Source organism: Callorhinus ursinus, unplaced genomic scaffold, assembly GCF_003265705.2.
Source record: "Callorhinus ursinus isolate GAN/ISIS: 27379988/994484 unplaced genomic scaffold, GSC_fseal_2.0 scaffold14, whole genome shotgun sequence".
Taxonomy (NCBI): domain Eukaryota; kingdom Metazoa; phylum Chordata; class Mammalia; order Carnivora; family Otariidae; genus Callorhinus; species Callorhinus ursinus.
The window spans coordinates 38,015,288-38,036,019 of record NW_027397076.1 but is presented as its reverse complement, the minus strand read 5'-3'; the positions used below and the strand labels follow the sequence as shown (position 1 = coordinate 38,036,019).

The window sequence follows — 20,732 nt, the reverse complement described above, 5'->3', positions numbered from 1 at the left end:
GCGGACTATCAATAATCTCCCTTTGAGGCAAATGCCTCACTCTAGAAGGAAAAATGACTCTATTTTATACCTGCTATCTCCCTATCCTGTAGAGGGGGATAATACATATCTGCTAAGAAGTGCTATTGCAAGGGCTAAAAATATAGAGTATAGCATATAATAGGAACTCAATACCTGCTGGTATCCTTTCCCTTTGGGGCTGAAGGCGGTGGGGGGGGAGGTTATCAAGCATGCCCCACTCTGCCTGGGCAGGAGAATTTTTGAGAAGAGGGGTGGGCAGTATTCTTAGACACCTGAGGGAATCGGGTGAGGCTCACTTCTTCCTGGTACAGCTGAATTAGCACAGACCTGATAGCTTCTGCTATGTAACCACCAGAGGGGACCTTACAGCCTCCTCATGGGCTTTGTCAATTAGCATCTTAGGACATTTGACAGGCCGTGATGGCTGGTGTGTTCCAAACAGATGCCTCAATTCAGGGAAACTGGAAAAACAAGCTAACTTGTGACATGGGTCTAAACCTGTGTCCCCATCCTAAAATATCAGACACTTCTTTGCTTTTCTGTAAGTCTGTAATGCCGCTGAATGCACAAGCCTCCAATTCCAGGCTTTAGAAATTCCCTCAACATGCCACCATCCCCGACATCTCTTTGCACAAGCTTCCTTCTGGGCTCAGAATATCCTCCACCTTCCTGCAGAGTCCACACCTACTTCTAAGAAGCCTTTCCTGTCTCTTCTGTAGTGGGTGAGGGTCCACCCTCTGTCCCCCAAGGCAGCCTACTCTTGCCTCTCTCATTGTACCTACCTCACCATCTTCCCACTGCTTCCCAGCCAGTTTCCCCATTAGACTCCATGCCCCACGGGGATGCACAATACACTGGGTCAGTGAATGAATGTGCAGCATATGTGTATTAAATGAGTGAATGAGTGGTAAAAGAATCACCCCAGGATTGGAACACAAGGTTGAGAACTCAACTTCCCGTTCTAGTCTCTCTTGCACCACAACCTTTGTCAGCGGCAAAATAAATAGCTGCAAAAAGATATAAAATATCTTTTAAAGGGTGCTTAGGGAAATTGAAGACTTCAGAGGAAAAAGGGAGTGGCTGGCCTGTTACTTCCTCTCAATCCAACATTTACTTGCTTTTCTGGGTAAGACAAATAACTCATTTCTCGTTAACAGAGTATTAACTACAGAGAAGGTCTTGGTTCTCAAGAAAAGTGGGGTGAGATTATGGCCATCTATACATCTTTATGTATTAACTAAAAATAAAGCATTAGTTCTACGGAAGAAAATCAGAGCTCTGCTCTCCTTGCTCCGGGTTTCTGCAAACACTGTCACTTGCATCTGCCTTGTTCAAACTCTGCCAGCAACTGAGATTCAGCTCTGTGTGGCACAGTAGGTTCTTCCATGAAGTCAGGTGAGGCAACCATCACAGGCCAAGACGGAACATACCAGGACTCGCCCTGTCCTGACCCAAGACTCTAAATTATGTCTCGAAGGGAACTTCATGTCTTCTGCGTAATATAACCACCCACTAAGTCTGTCATTAAAGATTAAGCATTCCTACATTCAACCTGAAACTCCTTTTCAATGAAGCTACGAGTGTATGACACTTAGGAAATCCTTCTCCCACTTCCAAAGAGGTTGGAATGACAAACCAATTCATCTAAACTCCACAGGATACCGAAGCCTCCAACTTTTGTAAGGTTTTGGCCAAGACTACATTTTCAGTAAATTCATTGCTCCAAAGTGAATTGTCCCTGCTCTACGGAATAACCTCCCAAAGATCACATTTTGAGAACCGAGTCTCTGATGATGTGCCTTTTGGCTCTCTCTGGCTTCCGTCCCTGGCTGAGCCCACGGTAGAGTGTCATTCCCATGCTCGCCCCCCTGGGCGCTCACACTGGGCAGAATGGCTGCTAAATGGGATGAAGGAAAAGGAAGAAAGCATCCTGACCTTGTGCAGCTCCACAGGAGTTGGGGACATGATTTCCTTGATTTCTTGTTTCATTTTTCTCAGGGTGACAGACTTTCTGCCCACATCTGTGGGCAGGGTGTTGCTCCGAGTTGTTTGGCTATAATGCGGCCGCGAGCTACTCCGTTCCTGGAAGCTGGCCTGTCGCCCCAGCTGACTGCGAGGTGTTGGGGCCTCATGATTCAAACTCATCGTGCTCCCCGACATGATTGTCGCCTGTGGCATTGACAATTTTCAGAAACAATTATGCCGCGGACTAAGAAAAAGGGTTTGGTTGCTCAACACTAAGCACATTTTTCCTTCTGCCCAGTCAAAATACAGTCTCTTCAGGGCACAACCAAAGGCCGGAGAATGGACGTACTAATTGAACTATGAAAGTCTGGGAAAATGCTTTCCAAGTGACATTTATAATACACATCTCAAATCCAACTTAAGTACTTAAGCCATTGGGTTTATTTAATCAAATACCACCCCTGGCAGTTTTGAGGCAAATTGAAAAGCTATAACATTTGCTCACTGCAAACTACATTTTAAGCATTAACTTTCCACTGAGTGGGCTCTAAAGATGGGATTCATGAAGCAACTTCAATATATCTTACAGAAATGGACTAAGAACTTTTCAATGGAACCAGGCGGTCTCTATTGGCAATGCTGCCTCTAGTCCTACCTAGAGGTAACAATGGGCTAAAACAGGGCTATTGATAGGCAATAGCCAATGCTGCCCGCCTACCACTGGTACACTGTCTTTCCTTTGCCACGTGGCCTGTCCTAGAAGCTTGTAGAACCAGCTAGGTCTCCACACCATTTGGCGTAGGTCCACGTTTCTTAGAAATGGTCTTTGTGGGAGATAGTCAAAGGTCAAAGAGTAATCATTTATTGTGCTACTGGATTCAACTCTTTGCTCAAAAGCTGGGAAACTTGGATTGGATTTTACCAGTGAACAGGGAAGTTTGTTCAGATTCAAATATGTTCATATGCGGGACACCTGGGTGGCTCAGTTGGTTAAGTGTCTGCCTTCGGCTCAGGTCGTGATCCCTGGACCCTGAGATCGAGTCCTGCATTGGGCTCCCTGCTCAGCGGGGAGCCTGCTTCTCCCTCTGCCGCTCCCCCTGCTTGTGCTCTCTCTCTCTCTCTCCCCCTGACAAATAAAATATTAAAAAAAAAGTTCATATGCAAGGAGAAGCAAGATTAGACCCCAAATATGACTGAGTCTTGGAAGTGAAACTAAAAAAGCATCTGAAACCAATGTCATGCTGCGGATGTTCATTTCTCATGGTTAGAGGATGCTAAAATTCTGAAAACATGTCTGTAAGGCAGCTCCATCCTCCTTGGTATGACGGTTGAATGATGATGGTAAACCAGCACTGGTGAGTCGGCCTGAGGCCATGGGACCAGAAAACAAACTCCACAGGCTGTGTTGCTGGCTACGCTGTGATCTAGTGGTTTACATTCATACTCATGCTAAAAGTAGCAGAGCATCCTTTGTTGAGTCCTTGTGTTTGCCCACTTAAGCCACACAACAACTTTGAGATGGACACTGTTATGACTCCCAATTTGTAGGTGCAGAAACTGAGGCACACAGAGGCTGACTTACCCAAGGTCACCCAAGTAGTAAATGAGCCAAGGGCACCATCTAAAATTATTGATCAAGAGGGAACACTGCAACGTGATAGAGTTTTCATTTGTTATCTCTCTAAGATTTTGTAATTCCAAGTGACCTGGTGTTCGGCTACACACACACCAGTAAAGAGATCTTTGAATTGCAGCCAAGTATTGGCGCACATGTACATATATCTATGACTCCGTTGAAAAAGGAACAAAACCAGTTATCTTATCAATATCCTGACTAGGTTAGTTATTGTATTGATAATTTTGAAAAAGAAAATTTTAGTCGTAAGAAAAACCTTACTGGTCATTGACCATTAACATGTGCTCAGTACCATATATATGTGTCTGTAGAATGTCAGTTAATACTTGTGGTAAGTCTCTATGATATGTATTAGAGTTATCATACCTTCCCACTTCAGTCATGGAAAGGGATGCCTGGATAAGGTGAGCAAGCTGCCCAAGACTCTGGGATTGCAGCCCTCACACTCGGATTCCAGAATCCTTATTCCCAGGCTAGATTCGCAGTCAAGTATTCAGTTGAAACATATAAAATTGACTTTTTAGGAGATTTAAAAAAAAACCCTAATATGTAAGCCAATGTGGATTATCCATATTATGGTTTATTTCAGTTAAATCTCTTTTTAAAATGGAAAGTTTTTGACTCCTGGCTTTGTTGGTGTCATGGGACATCCTTTATTTATGGCACTTAACTCACTGAAAGCATTTCTCTGTTTGTCCACTGTAAGTGACAGCACCCAGTGATTATTTTCTTGCAGTGGTGACCATCCATCTCTGGTTTTTTACCTACTTAGACAAATTATTGGCTTTGTTCACATCTATTTTTTATATTCATTTTTCATGGGATCAGTGGGAAACATGTTGGAGATAAAATACTTAATCACTACAATAGGGAGATAATGGTTTGAGCTTTGGCCACTACAGAAGTTCCAAACTGATCTAGAAAGAGTTCTGATGGAGGCAAGGTTTCAAAGCACAGCTTGATTGCTTTGTTTAAAGTGAACTTCCAGGGGTGCCTGGATGGCTCAGCGGGTTAAGCGTCTGCCTTCGGCTGTGGTCATGATCCCGGGATCCTGGGATCGAGACCCACATAGGGCTCCCTGCTGAGCAGGGAGCCTTCTTCTCCCTCTCCCTCTTGTACTCTCTTGTACTCCCCTGCTTGTACTCTCTCGCTGCCTAATAAAAAATAAAAAATCTTATGAACTTCAATTGAATTACTATGAAGCAATATAAAAATTAAAACATAAATATAAAAACTAAAATAAAATTTAATTACTTTAAATTATCTAAGATTTGTTTTCACTTCAGGATTATCTATTGCCTGTTCCCACTTTGCACAATTCATAGTGTATAGTTATAATCCCCCCCATTATCAATGAGATAACTGATATACATAAAACTTAGCGGGGTATGTTCAAGGGCTTTCTAGCTTATATTTAGTTAAGTCTTCTTCCTATATTAAACAAAAACCAGTTAAGGCAGTGTTCATTAATAAAAATGGCAAAATAATAATTTCTATTGAATTATTAAGTGCTATGTTCTGTGTTAAGTGCCTTATAAGCATTAATCATTATAATCCCCTTATTTTATAGAATAAATATCTCATAAGACGGATTAAGTAACTTGTCCCAAGTCTTAGTTTGAATTTTTCTCTTTTGTTAAAACTGTACATTTTTCAGTGCTAAAGTTGAACCTAAATAACTGCTAGCTAATGGGGAGAATGCCATGCATAGTTTTCATTTCCATTTCAACTGTAACCATTACTCATTGGGGTTATAGTATACTGTAACGTTTAATACTGGACGTAAGTTTCACATGCAGGAAACTTGCTCCAAGGATACTTTTTTGCATTGTAACATTTACAATCAAGAGATCAGAGTTCATTAAGCTAGTAAATGAATCCTCTTTGTGATACAAGTATAAGTGAGACTTTTAATTTATAGATTTGCCAATCATTCTTCCTTGTTGAGGGCTTTAATTTCCTTTTGGCTTATAGATTCAACCCATTTCTTTTCTGGAGTTATAATTTCAAGGGCTACACCTGCCTGAAGCTAGGTTAGAAAAAGTTTCTAGGCTATTGCAACATAACTTCTATGCTCAGAGATGTTGTTTTCATTTTAGATAACTCAACTTCTGGGAGAAAACCCAATCTCATGGTGTTACTTTTTACATCACCCTTGTTTTACCTGCTATAAAAGAAGCTATTAGAAGAATAGCTGCTTCTTTAAAAGAGAAATAGCAAAATGCAAAGTGAAGAAGGCGTATGAGCCAAACATGCTTTCAAAAGCAAGGGTATGTTCAAGAATTGTGAATTGAGCTCATTATCCAGTTGGGCCCCTTCTGCTAATCATTCTAGGTACAGGAAGTGGTAAAAGTTTAAATAAGCCAGCTGATACTTAAGCATTTTACTCTTTTTGAAAGTTGCCTAAAAAGGAATCAATTGCTAATGTCTTAATTTATTTAAGTTTTATAGCATTATCCATCTCCAGGACCTTCAACTGTGCTCTGAAGTTTCAATTCATGCCAGGTAATACTATATTTATAAATTCAAACTAATATTTTCCTTCATAATTCTCTTTGCAGATTCACAAACATTAGAATCACATCAAATATCCACACATGCAATTGAGAAGCAAAATAATACAAAGATGAGTATTTGTTTTAGAATTGCAGTTTCACCCACTTATGCCATTCACATTCCTTATGGTGACTTGGGGACCTCATATGACATCAAAATAAAAATGAGACTTTTGCCACTCTATTTTTTACAGCTCAGAAAATTTAAAAGAACATAAAAGGAAACAGTCCAGGACCTCCTAGACCAAAGTGTGAATATTGTCAGCAAATTCATGGCTTTGATTAAAGAACTCACCAGGAGTCCAGCTACTATGTTCCATCTCGCCACAACTCCCAGAATTCACACTAAGTTAATATGGAATCAGGATTTGCAATTAACAGCAAAGTACTGTGTAATATTTTGGCTGCTTTTCACACAGGCTGGCCTTTTTCACCAGCTGCATTGTCATCTACTTTAAGGGCAAAACAAAACAAAATAAAATAAAATTTCCTCTTATGTTCCTCTTCACGATCAAATTAATTGCTATACCAGGTACAAATGAAAACATGCCAAAGAAACCTTTCTAAAGCAGCTCCGAGAATGAGATGTGCCACTGCTGGGGGGCTTAGCTCCCTCCCCAGCGACTCAGTGGCAAACAGGTACAGTCAAAGGTTAGCAGGGAGCAATGGCAGAAGCCACAAGTCAGTAAGCTCGGGGTGGGGGGTGGAAGTGGGGAAATAAATACTTTCAACTGCACTGAATAAAATCAAATTGCTATCCAGAAGGCAAGGGGGCAGGGAAGGCAGCTTCACAAGCAAAAATATAAACATAAAGGGTAGCTACCAAGAGAGTCATGTTTCTCAAAGACACACGCCTGTCAGCTTTCTCCTGTGGAAAGGGGTTAAAGCTTTTAAATGAACTGATGTGATAAATGCAAACTCAAAAGGACCAAAAAAAAAAAAAAATGAATGTAGAAACAATAAAGGTAAGTAGCAGGACCGAGGCTACCTCAAGTTCTCTCAGAATTCCCGACTGTCCACAGGTTTCCAAATCCTCCAGGGCTTGGGACCAGAAGTTCTCCTCTTGTTCAGCCTCCGAATTATCGGGAGCCCCTGTGAAACTGTCATCAAAAAGCACAGTCCGGGTTGAGAACTTGCCAGACATAATCTAGAATCTCTCTTTTTCCTCTCTCACACACCCAAAACATGGGAGATTCTTTTGGGATCTGGCTTTCTTCCAACTGTAACCTCCAAGTGAGGCTGCTTTCGAAAACGCAAAGTATCTCAAAGAACAGAGGGAAGGACCACGGTCTTACTAACTGAATTTGAGTTTTCATGGCTACTGTAGGTTGAACCGCATCAGCATGGCGTCATGGGGAAATATCTTTCAGCGGCTCTGCCTGGTGAAAGAGAAGTCAAACTTCCAAGAGAAAAATGGTTCCTCACTTATAAATATCAGTATAGATCATTTAAGGGCTATCAGTTTTTATGAATTTCCTTAAAATATTTTGGTAAGGAACAAAATACTAAAATATATCTCAATTCAAACTATGGGATCCTTGATGTATTTTTTTTTAATGTAAATTAACGTGAAGCAACCTTTTAAAGGAAAAGAGAGGATACTAGTCAGAGAGTGAGGACAGGGTTTACAGATAGAGATCTTCCCATGTGCTACTATTGTTTTCATTAGGGGAAACTGAGCTCCTGCCTTGCTGTGGGGGTGATGCCACGCTCCTGCTGGGCAGGCACAGGTCTCTGAATCCTGCCAGGGGCTGGTGTGATGAGCGGTTTCTGTCATGCTCCCGATGCTAGCAATATGTGCCACCGGAAGTAGACAGATTCAGATCTGGGCTAATGGCCGCAAAGCAGTTTGGACAGGCAGCAGTTGATGAAAACCTTACCCACTGACTGTGGACCGGTCCCAGTCTTCATTACTCAGCCCCACGTCTGGGTAAGTCTGGCTTCGTGGCTTAGTGACTGGGGACAGGCTGCCTCTCTGCTTCGAACCCCTCCACTCGTAAGTGTTGAAGTTGTAGCCTGAGGCCTGAAAGCCAGAGCCTGAAACAAAAATCAGGTGTTACCTTCTGTTTCTAAGAAGAACTGGAGAGGGTCTGTTTGGTAATTTGTCTTTTTCTGCGGTTTCCATTAGTTCACTTGAGGCAGCTGATGTTAACTGAATTTGGGACCAGAAAGGCCATCAAGATAATACCCAAGCCTTACAGGCAAAACACAGTCACACGCATTATGTTAACTGATTCCAACAACAGCTCTGAGGTAAGACCTTTAGACCCAAGCAGGAGAGCCCACCGTGTTGGACCTGTTTTCTTTTTTTTAATTTTTTATGGTTATGTTAATCACCATACATTACATCATTAGTTTTTGATTGGATCTGTTTTTATTAGGGCTCCTGCCCTGCTCTCTCTGGGCAAGAAATCTGCTGGGCCATGTGGGGAGGTGCCCACAAGACCCGTATCCAACCCTTTCTAGAGCAAATTCTAGAAAGTCAGAACGCTGAACTTCCTGCCCAGATACCCTGTGTCACCTACAGGATGTATCTCAAACCTTTTGAAGGAGCTTGGCTCTGGGACGCAAAAACCCCCAGTCGTCATATCAAGGAATAATTTGGGAAAGCTCTGCTCCTGAGAGAAGGTCTCCTGGGAGCAGCGCCTTGATTCAACCAGGCACAGACTCCTGGTAAGGCTTCTCCCTCCCCCCGAACCTGCCTGTCTCTCTGCACCTCAGAGTTAGAATCCAAAACAGTTGTCGGGGTGGGAGGTGGGCACATTATTATGTTTATCTGAATTACAAAATGAAAACTGACTTCCTTTCTGACAGGGAGTTAAGTCCGATTCACTTGATAGGTGAGGCAGGGTGGAATGGCTTTGGCAATTGGGTTATAAAATGGACATTTTCCATAAATTTGAGCTAATTCTGTGGTTCCTGATTTTGACAAAAATATGTTAAGGCATATTAATGACCAGCTAGAAATTATAGTCTTTGCAAGTATTTAAATTTGGGGAGAAAAAAATGACATGACAACTTTAAATGTGTGACGGGGTATGCGGTTTTTCAAAATTCTTTTCAAAATTTAAATAGGGGAGCAGGGGCTTGCAGGCAGGTCTGACTCTACAGCGTGTGCTATAATCATGATACATAGCTCCATCCACCATTTCGGGTTGTGACCCCACTGTGTGTGTGTGTGTGTGTGTCTGTATGTGTTTACATGTGTGTACCAGGTTGCAATATAATATGTATTTCTTACTGTGTTTAAAAACTATTAAGACAAAAACCAAACAAAAAACCTCCCAAAACCCAAAATAGTTAATACAGCAAACAGGCCTTGGCTGCCATTTTCACATACAATGAAACGAGCGTATCACATAAGATGACTGTCACCACGGCATCCCTGTTTCGTCTTACTACTCACTTTCCCTCCACTTGTTAGAACCTATAATGTCATCCTTACTAATAGAGTGCAGAGGAAGCAGGATGCCCAAAGGATAATGCTCTGATCAAAAGGACTTGATCTCAAGAATGCAGGGGAATGCCCAGAGCTGCAAGAACCTTCAGTGGACCTTCTGTTTTAAGATACCAAGCATTAGGAGTCTTTGGCGCAGAGAAAATATTTACAGTTTGATATCTCATTTTCTTCCTGGGTAATAACAGAAGTATGGCTAGCTATTTGGGAAGAAATTCTGTGCGATCAATTGTGCTGTTTTCTGTTGGAAGCACTGAATTAAGGAAATGCACGGGTCTCTTCTTGAAGGGGAGTGCTGCAAATCACTGCATTTCTCCTGATTTTCTCTTACAGGCTATCCATTTTCTCCTTCCCACAGAGAGAAACCAACCCCCCAAATAAGTGAAGTCTCCCTTTTTGTGATACAAAAAGTGTTAGGGGAAGCCTCACTTCCCTTAACTAGCTTTCAACTTGCTAAGAGCCAAATGCTAGGTATCCTTTTCTGATAAGCATTAACCTGTTTGATCAATCAGTTCCCTGGGGAAATTCCAACATGTTTTAAACTGGGCAGATTAACTTTCTGATTTTCCTTCCAACTGTTGTTTGCAAGTAGTTCTTGGTGATTGGGCAAGAATGTAAGGATGGCCTTGAGCAGATGGGCAGCATTGTTCGTTACTCGGGAAACACCTCCCTCGAAAAGCATGTCTGCCTACACCAAGGGTGCCTTGTGTTAGTAAGCAATATTAAATGATTATTGCATTACAACAAAGCAGGGCATGAAGAGGGGATAAGATTCAAATATCCCTGGGTTAGATATAGGCTCAAAAGACCTGGATCCATGCTGTGCTGGCACAGGGACTGAGTAAGAAACATGGGTCCAAATCCCAGCTTTGCCACGTCCTTGCTCTGTAGCCTCAGCCAATTCACCTCAGTGTAAGATATGGGTAACCATACCTATGTGCCTCACCAGCTTGACATGAGGACTGAGAATAACGCACACAAACTCTCACACATAATGAGGTTTTAATAAATACAGATGCCCATCACTTTTATTATGTGCTAAGCCATTCAACTTCTCAAGATCTCAGTTTCCTTCTCTTTCATGCTGCCTGGAATGTAGGTGAAATAACTGGTACCCTGGTAACCATCCTGGACCATGTGGTAAGTCCAAAGATAGAAGCCAAGTGCTAGGCATAATAAAGAAGAAAAATTTAAGAGCATGGGTCTTCGAGGACACTGTAGAGTTATATGCCAGCTCTGAAATGCCTACTTTTTAAAAATGATTTATGTCACTGTAATACTAGGGTATTCAGTTCTATTCAGTTAAATCAATCCAACGGATATGCTGGGTTACAGTTAGTTTTTTAGATCTGACTTCCCTCTCATTCACATCCTAACATCTAGACTTGGGTTAGGAGTAGGGAGACAGCAACTGATTCTGGCTGCATGTCCAACCCAGCTTTCTAGCAAAACAAAACAAAACAAAACAAGAAACAAAAATAGTTGATATTTTCATCCATAGCTGACTCCATTTCTACTTCTCCACTGATTTAGAATGGATAAAGGCGGGGATTGATGAAGATATTAACATATTGAGTAACCTACCTAGTGCTGTGCTTGGCGAGTAGTGAGAAGCTCAGGATGTGTAGAATAAAAGGTACTACAAGGAACTATCGGGAGATGAGATTGATGAGTGGTTGGGAACTAGATTACAAAGAACTCTGGTTTAAACTGAGTACCGTTATGTTGGTTTGTTTTTTAAGGGAGGGGCAAGATTAGATTTAGTTTATTTTTTTAAAAGATCATTGATAGTAATATACTCAAAGTAAGGAGATGGTGAGGAAGTAAATATTTCAGGCCTGATGAAGGTTTTATAACAAAGGTGTGGTGTCTAAATGTGGTGTCTGGGAGGGCCTCCAAATGTAGGGTGACAATTGGCTGGAGGCAGACGGTATGGGCAGTGAAAGGATTCACCTGAGGCAGAACAAAGGCGGTAGAAGTTTATTGAATCCACTGCCAGAGAGCAGTGAGCAGGACAGGATGGGAGAGGCTGTTTGCCCTGAGGCGGGGGGGGGGCTGCTTTTAAAGGGGGAAGGTGTGGCGACCTATGAAATTCTCCCTTTTTTTGGTGACTGTGCCTGGCTATCTTAAGGTGGGTTGCCTGTTGGGCCTGTCTGTATCCAGCCAGGGGGCGCTATGGACCCTTTCTGCATTCTGTTGCTCAAGCCTGTGTGCCTAAAAGTAGCCTCCACAACAGACAGCAATGAATGGAGAGACAGGAGATACGTGAAGCTGGAGGTAGGAGAGGCTGGGTCCTAATGATACTGCGGGCCACCTGCCTCAACCAGGGTCTTTACTACAGTGGGAGAAAAATAACTAACTTGTTTAAACACCATCATTTGTATTTTCTTTCATATGTAAGTGAACTCAATCCCTAACTGATGTAGGTGGAGGATGATTGCATAATTTAAAATAGGGAATGTCTGATGGAAATTAAGTAAAGACAAGCTGCTTGCCATAGTTGAGAAGTTCAGAGCCCTGAGGACTATCCCTTTACACAGGGAATCAAACTTAAAAGCCACAGGAGGAATGGAATGAATGAGGCAGCCCACATGTAAGAAAAAACCAACTACCAGAAATATAATTATATAATTGTTTTTACTGAATGATGGTGTGAGCACATTAAATTAAATTAAAATGCGGGGATGATACTGGAAGCTAGGTTTTAAATTCAAAATTGATAAAAGAACACATTGAAAGATAGATGTAATTTTAAAAAGTGTATTTCCTAAGTAATTACCCTTTATATTTAGAATTGGAAATCTTCCTTTCTTTTTTCCTCCCTCTTTCTTTTCTTCCTTCTTTCCTTCTTTCAATCTAGGTTTCAATATTTGTTTTTATCCTTTGTATCATAATGTGAGGTGTGTTATGGACTGAATTATATCTGCACCTAAGTCCATATATCGATGCCTTAGCCATCAATGTGACTGTATTTAAAGAAAGAGCCTTTAAAGGGGTAATTAAGGTTAAATGAGGTTATAAGCTGGGGCCATAGTTTAATCTGATTGGTGTCCTTATAAGAAGAGAAAATTTGGACACACACAAGAGATGCCAAGGATGAGCACACACAGAAGAAAGGCCATGTGAGAAAGGGAGAAGGCAACCATTTGCAAACCAAGGAAATAGACCTCAGGAGAAACCATACCTGATACCTTGATCCTGGATTTCTAGCCTTCTAGGCAGTGGAAAATGAATTTCTATTTTGTTTAAGCCACCCAGTCTCTGCTATTTTGTTATAGCAGCCAAAGCACACTGATACAAGGTATAAAATTCAGTCTAGATTCCTTTCATTGAGAGTAATGTTTAGTTTTATGCATTAGTGTCATGGAAAATAAGTCTTCACAAATGTTGGCACTTCTAATAGCATACGGAATCTTGGTACAATGATTTTTATTTTGAGGGTAACCATACTTCAGATACTTGTAAAATTCTCATATTCCAACAGTGTACTATTTGGTTTTCAGTACTACAATATTGGACAGATTAATATCTTACATTTGTAGCTCTTAATTCACACTCAGTATTAATTTTAAAAAGCGAACTAAACAATGTTGGTTCATATTCATAAAATCTGAAATCACAGAATGGTTTTGGAATTCAGTCTTCAACTCTACAGTTTTGGGACTGTAGCTCCTGCCATTACTTTCATTTTTGGAACGCAATTTTAGTATAGGAAAGCGAGCCAGATAATTCCTTGCCTAATTTGTTTCCTAAAAATCTAGTTTTGTTAAGAATGAGAAAATCACATCATGCATTTATATAACTATTTGTAATTGTTCTAGCCAAGAAATATTCAAAGTGTTTAGATGAGAATGTGGTTTTAAAATGGCAGAGCAAAATGGTTCTCTACCTTCTCTAGAAATCACCTCAAAACAGAAAGGGTTGACAAATAACATAAACTACATCTTCAGCAAAACTAGAATCTCAAACCATAAATACATAAAAAAAAAAGTTATCAAATTCCATGAGTCAAACAGGGGGTGGAAGGTGATGATAAGAAGCCAAGAGGAGACACCTATTACCAGCGATTTCAGAGAGGGCCCAGTCTTCCAAAGCAGGGGCCATGGCAAAGAGCAAAACAACAATGCTTTGTTTGAAACATTAGAATGGCTTATATAGGCTGGTAGCAGGAATTTCCCCAGAATCAGTGCACCAGGGTAAAGCCAGGGAGGTGGGAGGAAAGACAAGATCTACAGATACACCACTAACTGCAGGAAGCAATCTATCAGTGAGGCACGCTAGCAGAGAGGAATTCTGTATTGTTGGCAGCCTACAGTTGTCAGTCTCTGGGCTGAGTAAGAATGCACTCATCACACGTTACTGTGAACTGAGGGGTAATTTTTGCTAGCCTGGAGCACAACTTGGGCTCTTCTGTCTCAGACCTTCTTTCAAACTTCCGATTTAGAAAGAAGTCATCTCATTCAAAGATGAGCAATAATTCAAAAGGAACTGGCATAAGATGTATACCAAGTTAATGTTAAAAAAAAAAAAAAGGAGAGAAGGAACAGAAAAACAAAGCAATAGCTGATGAAGGATACTCATGAGTAAAAGACTGCCATGCAGCAAATGATAAATATGACCAAATAGATCTTCACAAAATGTTAAAAATACACACCGAAACTATCATCTCTATAAAGCAAGAGATCAAAGCAAAGATATAAGAGCTCACAGAAAACTGGGCAAGCCAACATGACAGAAGGAGATAAAACATGAGCTTGTAGAGAGCAGAAGAGATATTAATGAGAAAAATAAAAGCCCCCCTCCCTGCCAATGTCGAGAATACTGCTCTGTGTTACTCTCTTTATGTACTATGTTGTGTTCCCTAACTACATTAAAGGGAAGTTGGGCTTTTTGACTGTACATGTTGGTGTCCCTTTTCTCCCCCTAATTTTTTATTTAAATTCTAGTGTAATATTAGTTTCAGGTGTACAAATAAAATTTGTACACCTGATTCAACACCTGCATAATGTTGGTCTCTTCTCAGCCATCAAAATCTTTATGAAAACTACAAGGAAGCATGGAAATAGATGAATTATGCAGCGAATTCTAGTTATAAACAGAAAATCTAAGAATGGAGTAAACTTAATCAGATTAAAAGCAAAAATTTATTTTAGAAAACAAGAATAGAACTGATAAATAATGCAAGGGTCAGTTCTTTGGAAAAATGCCAAATAAAAATAAACCATTACCAGTATACTCATGGGAAAAAAGAATAAAAACACAAATGTACCAAATATGGAACAATATTGGGGATATAATTCTAGAAACCGGGAAAATAAAAAGAATCAAACAAATTTCTTTCTTTTTTTTTTTTAAAGATTTTATTTATTTATTAGAGAGAGAGAATGAGAGAGAGAGAGCACGAGAGGGAAGAGGGTCAGAGGGAGAAGCAGACTCCCCGCCGAGCAGGGAGCCCGATGCGGGACTCGATCCCAGGACTCCAGGACCATGACCTGAGCCGAAGGCAGTGGCTTAACCGACTGAGCCACCCAGGTGCCCCCAAACAAATTTCTTAACTGTGTGCAAATACATTTGAAAACCTGTATGAAACAGATTTTTTTTTTAAGATTTTATTTATTTATTTGACAGAGAGAGACACAGCAAGAGAGGGAACACCAGCAGGGGGAGTGGGAGAGGGAGAAGCAGGCTTCCCCTCTTGGAGCAGGGAGCCCGATGTGGGGCTCGATCCCAGGACCCTGGGACCATGACCTGAGCCGAAGGCAGATGCTTCGACAACTGAGCCACCCAGGCGCCCCAAAACAGATTTTTTCTCTGAGAAAATACAAATGATAAAAATGACCTCAAAATGGATCCAGCAATCCCACTTCTGCACATATATCCAAAGGAAATATAGTAGGTATCTTGAAGAGATAAAACTGTGGCATTACTCACAATCGTCAAGATATGGAAACAACCTAAGTGTCCATTGACATATGAATGAATAAAGAAATGTAGTATAGATACACAACAGAAAATTATTCAGCCATAAACATGAAGGAAATCCTATTTGCAATGACATGGATGAACCTGGACAATATTATGCTAAGTGAAATAAGTGAGAGGCAGAAAAAACAAATACTATATTAGCTCATTTGTATGTAAAACCTAAATTAAAAAAAAAAAGTCAAACTCAACTCTTAGAAACAGAAAATAGAATGTTTGCCAGGGGTTGGAGAATGGGAGAAATGGAGAGATGTTGGTCTAACGGCATAAAGTTTCATTTATAAGATGAATGAGTTCTGGGAATCTAAAGTAGAGCATGGTGACTATAGTTAAAAAATAATACTGTACTGTATACTTGAGAAGTGCTAATAAAGTAGATCTTAAGCATTCTCACCACACACACACAAATGGTAACTATGTAAGTTGATGGGTGTGCTCATCAACTTGATAGTGGTAATCATTTCACAATATGTGCGCATATCAAAATCATCACATTGTCCTGTTAAATATACACAATTTTATTTGTCAATTATACCTCAATAAAGCTGAAAAAAGTGAACTCAAAAGAGAGAAAGATCTAAAGATTAATGTGGGATAAGACAGAAAACATAGCTACCTGAGTTGAGAGTCAGGAATTACAGACCAAAAGAGCTACACCATCCATGAGAATGTCAGACTCTAAGTACCAGCAAGTTATCGTTCTCCCCTTGTATTGATTGACCTTTGCTAAATCCAGGGAAAGGGTTTTCTGAGTTAGAAAGAGGAATTAAGGGGCGCCTGGGTGGCTCAGTCAGTTAAGCGTCTGCCTTCAGCTCAGGTTGTGATCTTGGGGTCCTGGGATTGAGTCCTGCCTTGGGCTCCCTGCTCCACAGGGAGCCTACTTCTCCCTCTGCCTCTGCTTCTCTCACTCTCTCTGTCCCCCATGAGTAAATAAATAAAATCTTAAAAGAATAATAGAAAGAGGAATAAATAAGACAGAAGGGGGCCAAAGCATAAGATTTTGATAAGGCAGAAGGGCATGAATATAAGGGTCAGGAGAATGAGAAGTGGAAGAAGCTGACCCAGAGGCAGACTAGAAAAGTTTTTCATCCTAGAGCTGCACAGTAGAATTGAGAGTCATCCCACTGTGAGACTTTTTTTTTTTTTAAGATTTTTTTTTTTATTTATTTACTTGACAGAGAGAGACACAGTGAGAGACGGAACACAGGGGGAGTGGGAGAGGGAGAAGCAGGCTTCCCGCCGAGCAGGGAGCCTGATTAATACTTTGTACTGTAGGACTTGTTAATTGTGTGGTCCTTCAGCTGGGTTACCTCTCCCATGAGAATAGAGACCACAACTCTTTTGCCGATCATTGTATATCCATTGCATCTTGGCCTAATATTGTGCCAGCCATTACATATTTGTTGAATGAAAGAATGGGGCAAATTTGATATTTTGGAGAAGCAGCAGAGAATAAGGAATGTGGCTGCAGAGACACTGGGCCCAAGGAGGAAGATGCGCATCACGGAGGTGTGATATCTTACTGGGAATGGGACAGCTATCGTGGACTGTAGGGTCCAATAAGAATGTGCAAGGTCTTCCTGGTGTATGGTAGAGAGTCTGCTGAGAGGCTGGAGGCACAGGTTGAAGAGATCACCTACATCTCACAACATAGTATTTAACAGGGGAAAAAGTGTGGTTCTGTGCCTTGCTTTTAAAGAGTCAACTTCACTCACACAATCTGGAAAGACTTGGTTTAACCTAATGACACAAGTAAAAGAAAAAAAAAAAGCTAGACTTTGAGATCTTGGTAAGCAATAAGCACAAAATGAGTGACACACAGGATTCAACCACCACAATTCTATGTCGAAGTTGATAGGCTGCTTTCATAGGTTCTAAAATTTTCAGCGATAAAGGTGACAGGCTTGAGTTGCTCTGGGCTGTCAGACTGTTGTATAACCTTCCTTTCTGATGCTACACTTTAATAAGCAGAGAGTTAAACTTGAACATACTCAGAAGAGAGGCCCTCAGGATGATAAAGATACTCAAAAGTAAGTTTTATGTAAGGAACCTTTAAGGACCTGGGGCAATTTTGCTTGGAGAAGGAAAGACTTCAGAGAGGCATGAGAGCTGTCTTTGAGTTATCTGAAGGGCTGTCAAGAGGAAGAGGCTTTTGTCTAGTTCTAAATGACTTTGAGGGTAGAATGTAGACTAACAGGCAGGAGCTACAGGCAGACAGATCTCCACTCAATACAAGTGAGAACTTTGGGCTCCGGGCGCGGGTTGGGGAGATCTGCCTCAGCCCTCAGGGGGCACCTGGTCACCACGGGCACTCGGGTCCGCACACAAGCTGACTTTGAAATGCTCTGCTAACACTGAGATCCTGTGATCAACCAGCCTTTCCTCGTCCATGTTCCTTATGAGACCTGAGGTGAGTGCTTGGGAAGCACTGTTTTTTACAAATATGAGGTATTGTTACTGCGTTCTCGTCTTGGAGGATGATTCACTCACAATTGCTATCTTCTCTCTCTTTAACCTCATGAAGATTTCTAACTTATTGATGCCCAATTTAATATTATTATCACTACTAGTCTCTGTCTAGGAATTCAAATTTTCAAAAGCTTCACGAATAATAAATGGTTCTTCATTTTTTTTCATGTGGGAAAGGCTCTATGTTTAGTATGCTAATCAGGGTCCTCATCCTATGGTGTAAAAGGACAGAGTAGCTAAGTTCTTTTTTTCAGATTATTTTTTTAGTTTTTAAATGTATTTATTCATTTTAAGTATTCTCTACACTCAACATGGGGCTCGAACTCATGACCCCAAGATCAAGTGTAGCTTGCTCCCCTGACTGAGCCAGACAGGCAGCCCTGAGAGTAGCTAAGTTCTTACAGGTTACCTTATGGGCAGAACTCATTAAAATCAGTAACATCCTTACAAAAAAATCTGTGTAACAAGAGAGTCTCCACATTAAGAAACAATAAATAAGCAAGCACATTAATAAACAAACCTGGAGATTCTACTCTGGTAGAATCTGACTTCTGTCCTTTATCAGAGACCTCTGGTGGCTCATCAACTCACGGGCAATGAGAAATCAAGAATTTGATCAATGAGAAATTAATACATAAGTTATCTGGTGGCATAGCTAATTTGTCGCAAGGTATTATGACTTAGAAAATTAATTGCCAGGTAAATAAAATCACCAATTCTATTTTGGGTCTTCAAAATATTTTCTCCACTGAACAGTATCATCTCTAACAAGTAACCACTTGACGATTTTGAAATATTCCTTTTCCTTGCCCCCGCTCTTCATGGGACTTGACAGAGTGACCTAGGCAAAGGCGAGCTGAGAGAAGAAAACGAGCAGAACCATGTGGAGGCTGGAATTTATACCAGGCAAAAAAAGAGAAGGTAAACTCCACGTGTGCGTGCGTGCGTGCGTGTGTGTGTGTGTATAGATTCCCTAAATTTATTTAATTCCCTATCACTTGATACTTTTCACTAATATTTAGACATTGTAAACAATACCTAAAACAACATCTTTGTCTGTCTCTGATATAATTATTTCCTTAGGATAAAGTCCTAGAAATGGAATTGCAAGGTCTAAGGGATTATGAGCATTTGTAAGGCTTTACGCTGTCATCTTTAAGGTGTATCTGTTATATCTTGCTTCCAAATAAATTCCTCCGTGCAGCTAGTGGCCCACCTACAGCTTTCAGCACATGTGAAGATGGTCAGGAAGCCCCAGTCAACACTCCTGCCCTGGGGCACCTGGATGGCTCAGTTGTTAAGCGTCTGCCTTTGGCTCAGGTCATGATCCCGGGGTCCAGGGATCGAGCCCCACATCGGGCTCCCTGCTCAGCGGGAAGCCTGCTTCTCCCTCTCCCCCTACTTGTGTTCCCTCTCTCGCTGTGTCTCTGTCAAATAAATAAATAAAATCTTTAAAAAAAAACCAACAAAACACTCCTGCCCAGTCTGTCCACCTTCAAGTAGGCAAGTGGCTGCGGCTCGACCTGGAACTCACATATTCTCTAGGCACTGCAGGGGCAATCTGGAACATCCTTTCCTTGAGGGATATTTTCACCAGAGATCCAGATGGGGGCAATCATATCTCAATCCCATATAGGAGAAATACAAAGAATTTTTGACACACTTCTTTTTTCATGCTACGTATCATTGGAAGGAAAGAGATGTTTAAAAGAAGCTTTTAGTTTATGAGTCTGTATTCAGTGTAACACTTTTTGTGTGTTTACGTTCTATGAGTGAGGTTTAACTTCTAATGCAGGTTATACTTCTTCACATGAAGCTGATGCCTGTGAAGAAAAATCTACTATATAATTTTATATATTGTGGTCACAACTCTCTCACAGTGGGTATTCAGGAAACCTGTGTAAGTCTCTGTTAAAAGTCAGGAGGAGGCAGGAATAAGTGGGGTCACAAATCATCGGCTCATCTCTTAAAGCACACCTTCAGCACTCCCCAATCCATCTTTGTGGAAAGCCTGCTTAAAAAAGTAAGAATGGGGCCTGTCTTCAGTGAACCACTTTATCGTATGGCTTGCCTCATATTAATCTAAGCATGAAGGACAAGCTCTGAATTGAACACTCAGACATCAGTGGACCTAATGGGGCCTTGCTAGCATTTGATGAATGTTCATGACTTATCAGTATTAAGGAAGAGAAAATGCAAGGCCACCATATTCAGTGTGTTCCATCTGGTTGCCCTGAAGCAGACACGGGTAAAATAAATAAAGATTTTTTTTTTTCCCCAAAGAGCAGAAGATAGATCTTTGAGGAACACAGGCTTCAACAGTAAGCCCTCTTGGTTTGGACATACCTTGGTTCCCATAGCTGGTGTCTATTCCAGAGCTGTCCCATGAGTCCACCGCACTGTCCACGCTGGGCACAGTGGACGGGTATGTGTCGGTGAGCTTGCCCGGCTTCTGTGCTGGGGAGGGGTCCTCCTCCACATCCCCCAGGTCACTCAGGTGGCTAGCAATGGGGAATTTCTTGGGACTTGATGCTGACTGGGCTTTAAAGACAGAGGAAGGAGTTTAAGTCTGAGAGTAAATTTCAATAAGAAGATATTCCAGTACTCCCTCTGGAGAGAGTCATTTCCCTAGAAAGACACAGAGAGG

At 41.1% G+C, this 20,732-nt stretch overlaps 1 protein-coding gene across 14 annotated transcripts in view; it reads right to left on the bottom strand.

Annotated features, from left to right (window-relative positions):
• Positions 1 to 20,732, bottom strand: part of GRIP1 (glutamate receptor interacting protein 1) — a 661,959-nt gene that overhangs the window by 16,860 nt on the left and 624,367 nt on the right. For 12 of the 14 annotated variants that reach the window (XM_073900694.1, XM_073900697.1, XM_073900696.1 and 9 more), the window contains 5 exons: positions 20,432 to 20,626; positions 8,058 to 8,214; positions 7,166 to 7,277; positions 7,001 to 7,045; positions 1,957 to 2,190 (listed from right to left, as the gene is read on the bottom strand). In XM_073900694.1, the coding sequence (XP_073756795.1) occupies positions 1,957 to 2,190; positions 7,001 to 7,045; positions 7,166 to 7,277; positions 8,058 to 8,214; positions 20,432 to 20,626 (743 nt within the window). The remainder of the gene's footprint in view (positions 1 to 1,956; positions 2,191 to 7,000; positions 7,046 to 7,165; positions 7,278 to 8,057; positions 8,215 to 20,431; positions 20,627 to 20,732) is intronic. The other 2 variants (XM_073900688.1, XM_073900693.1) reach the window with 1 other exon arrangement.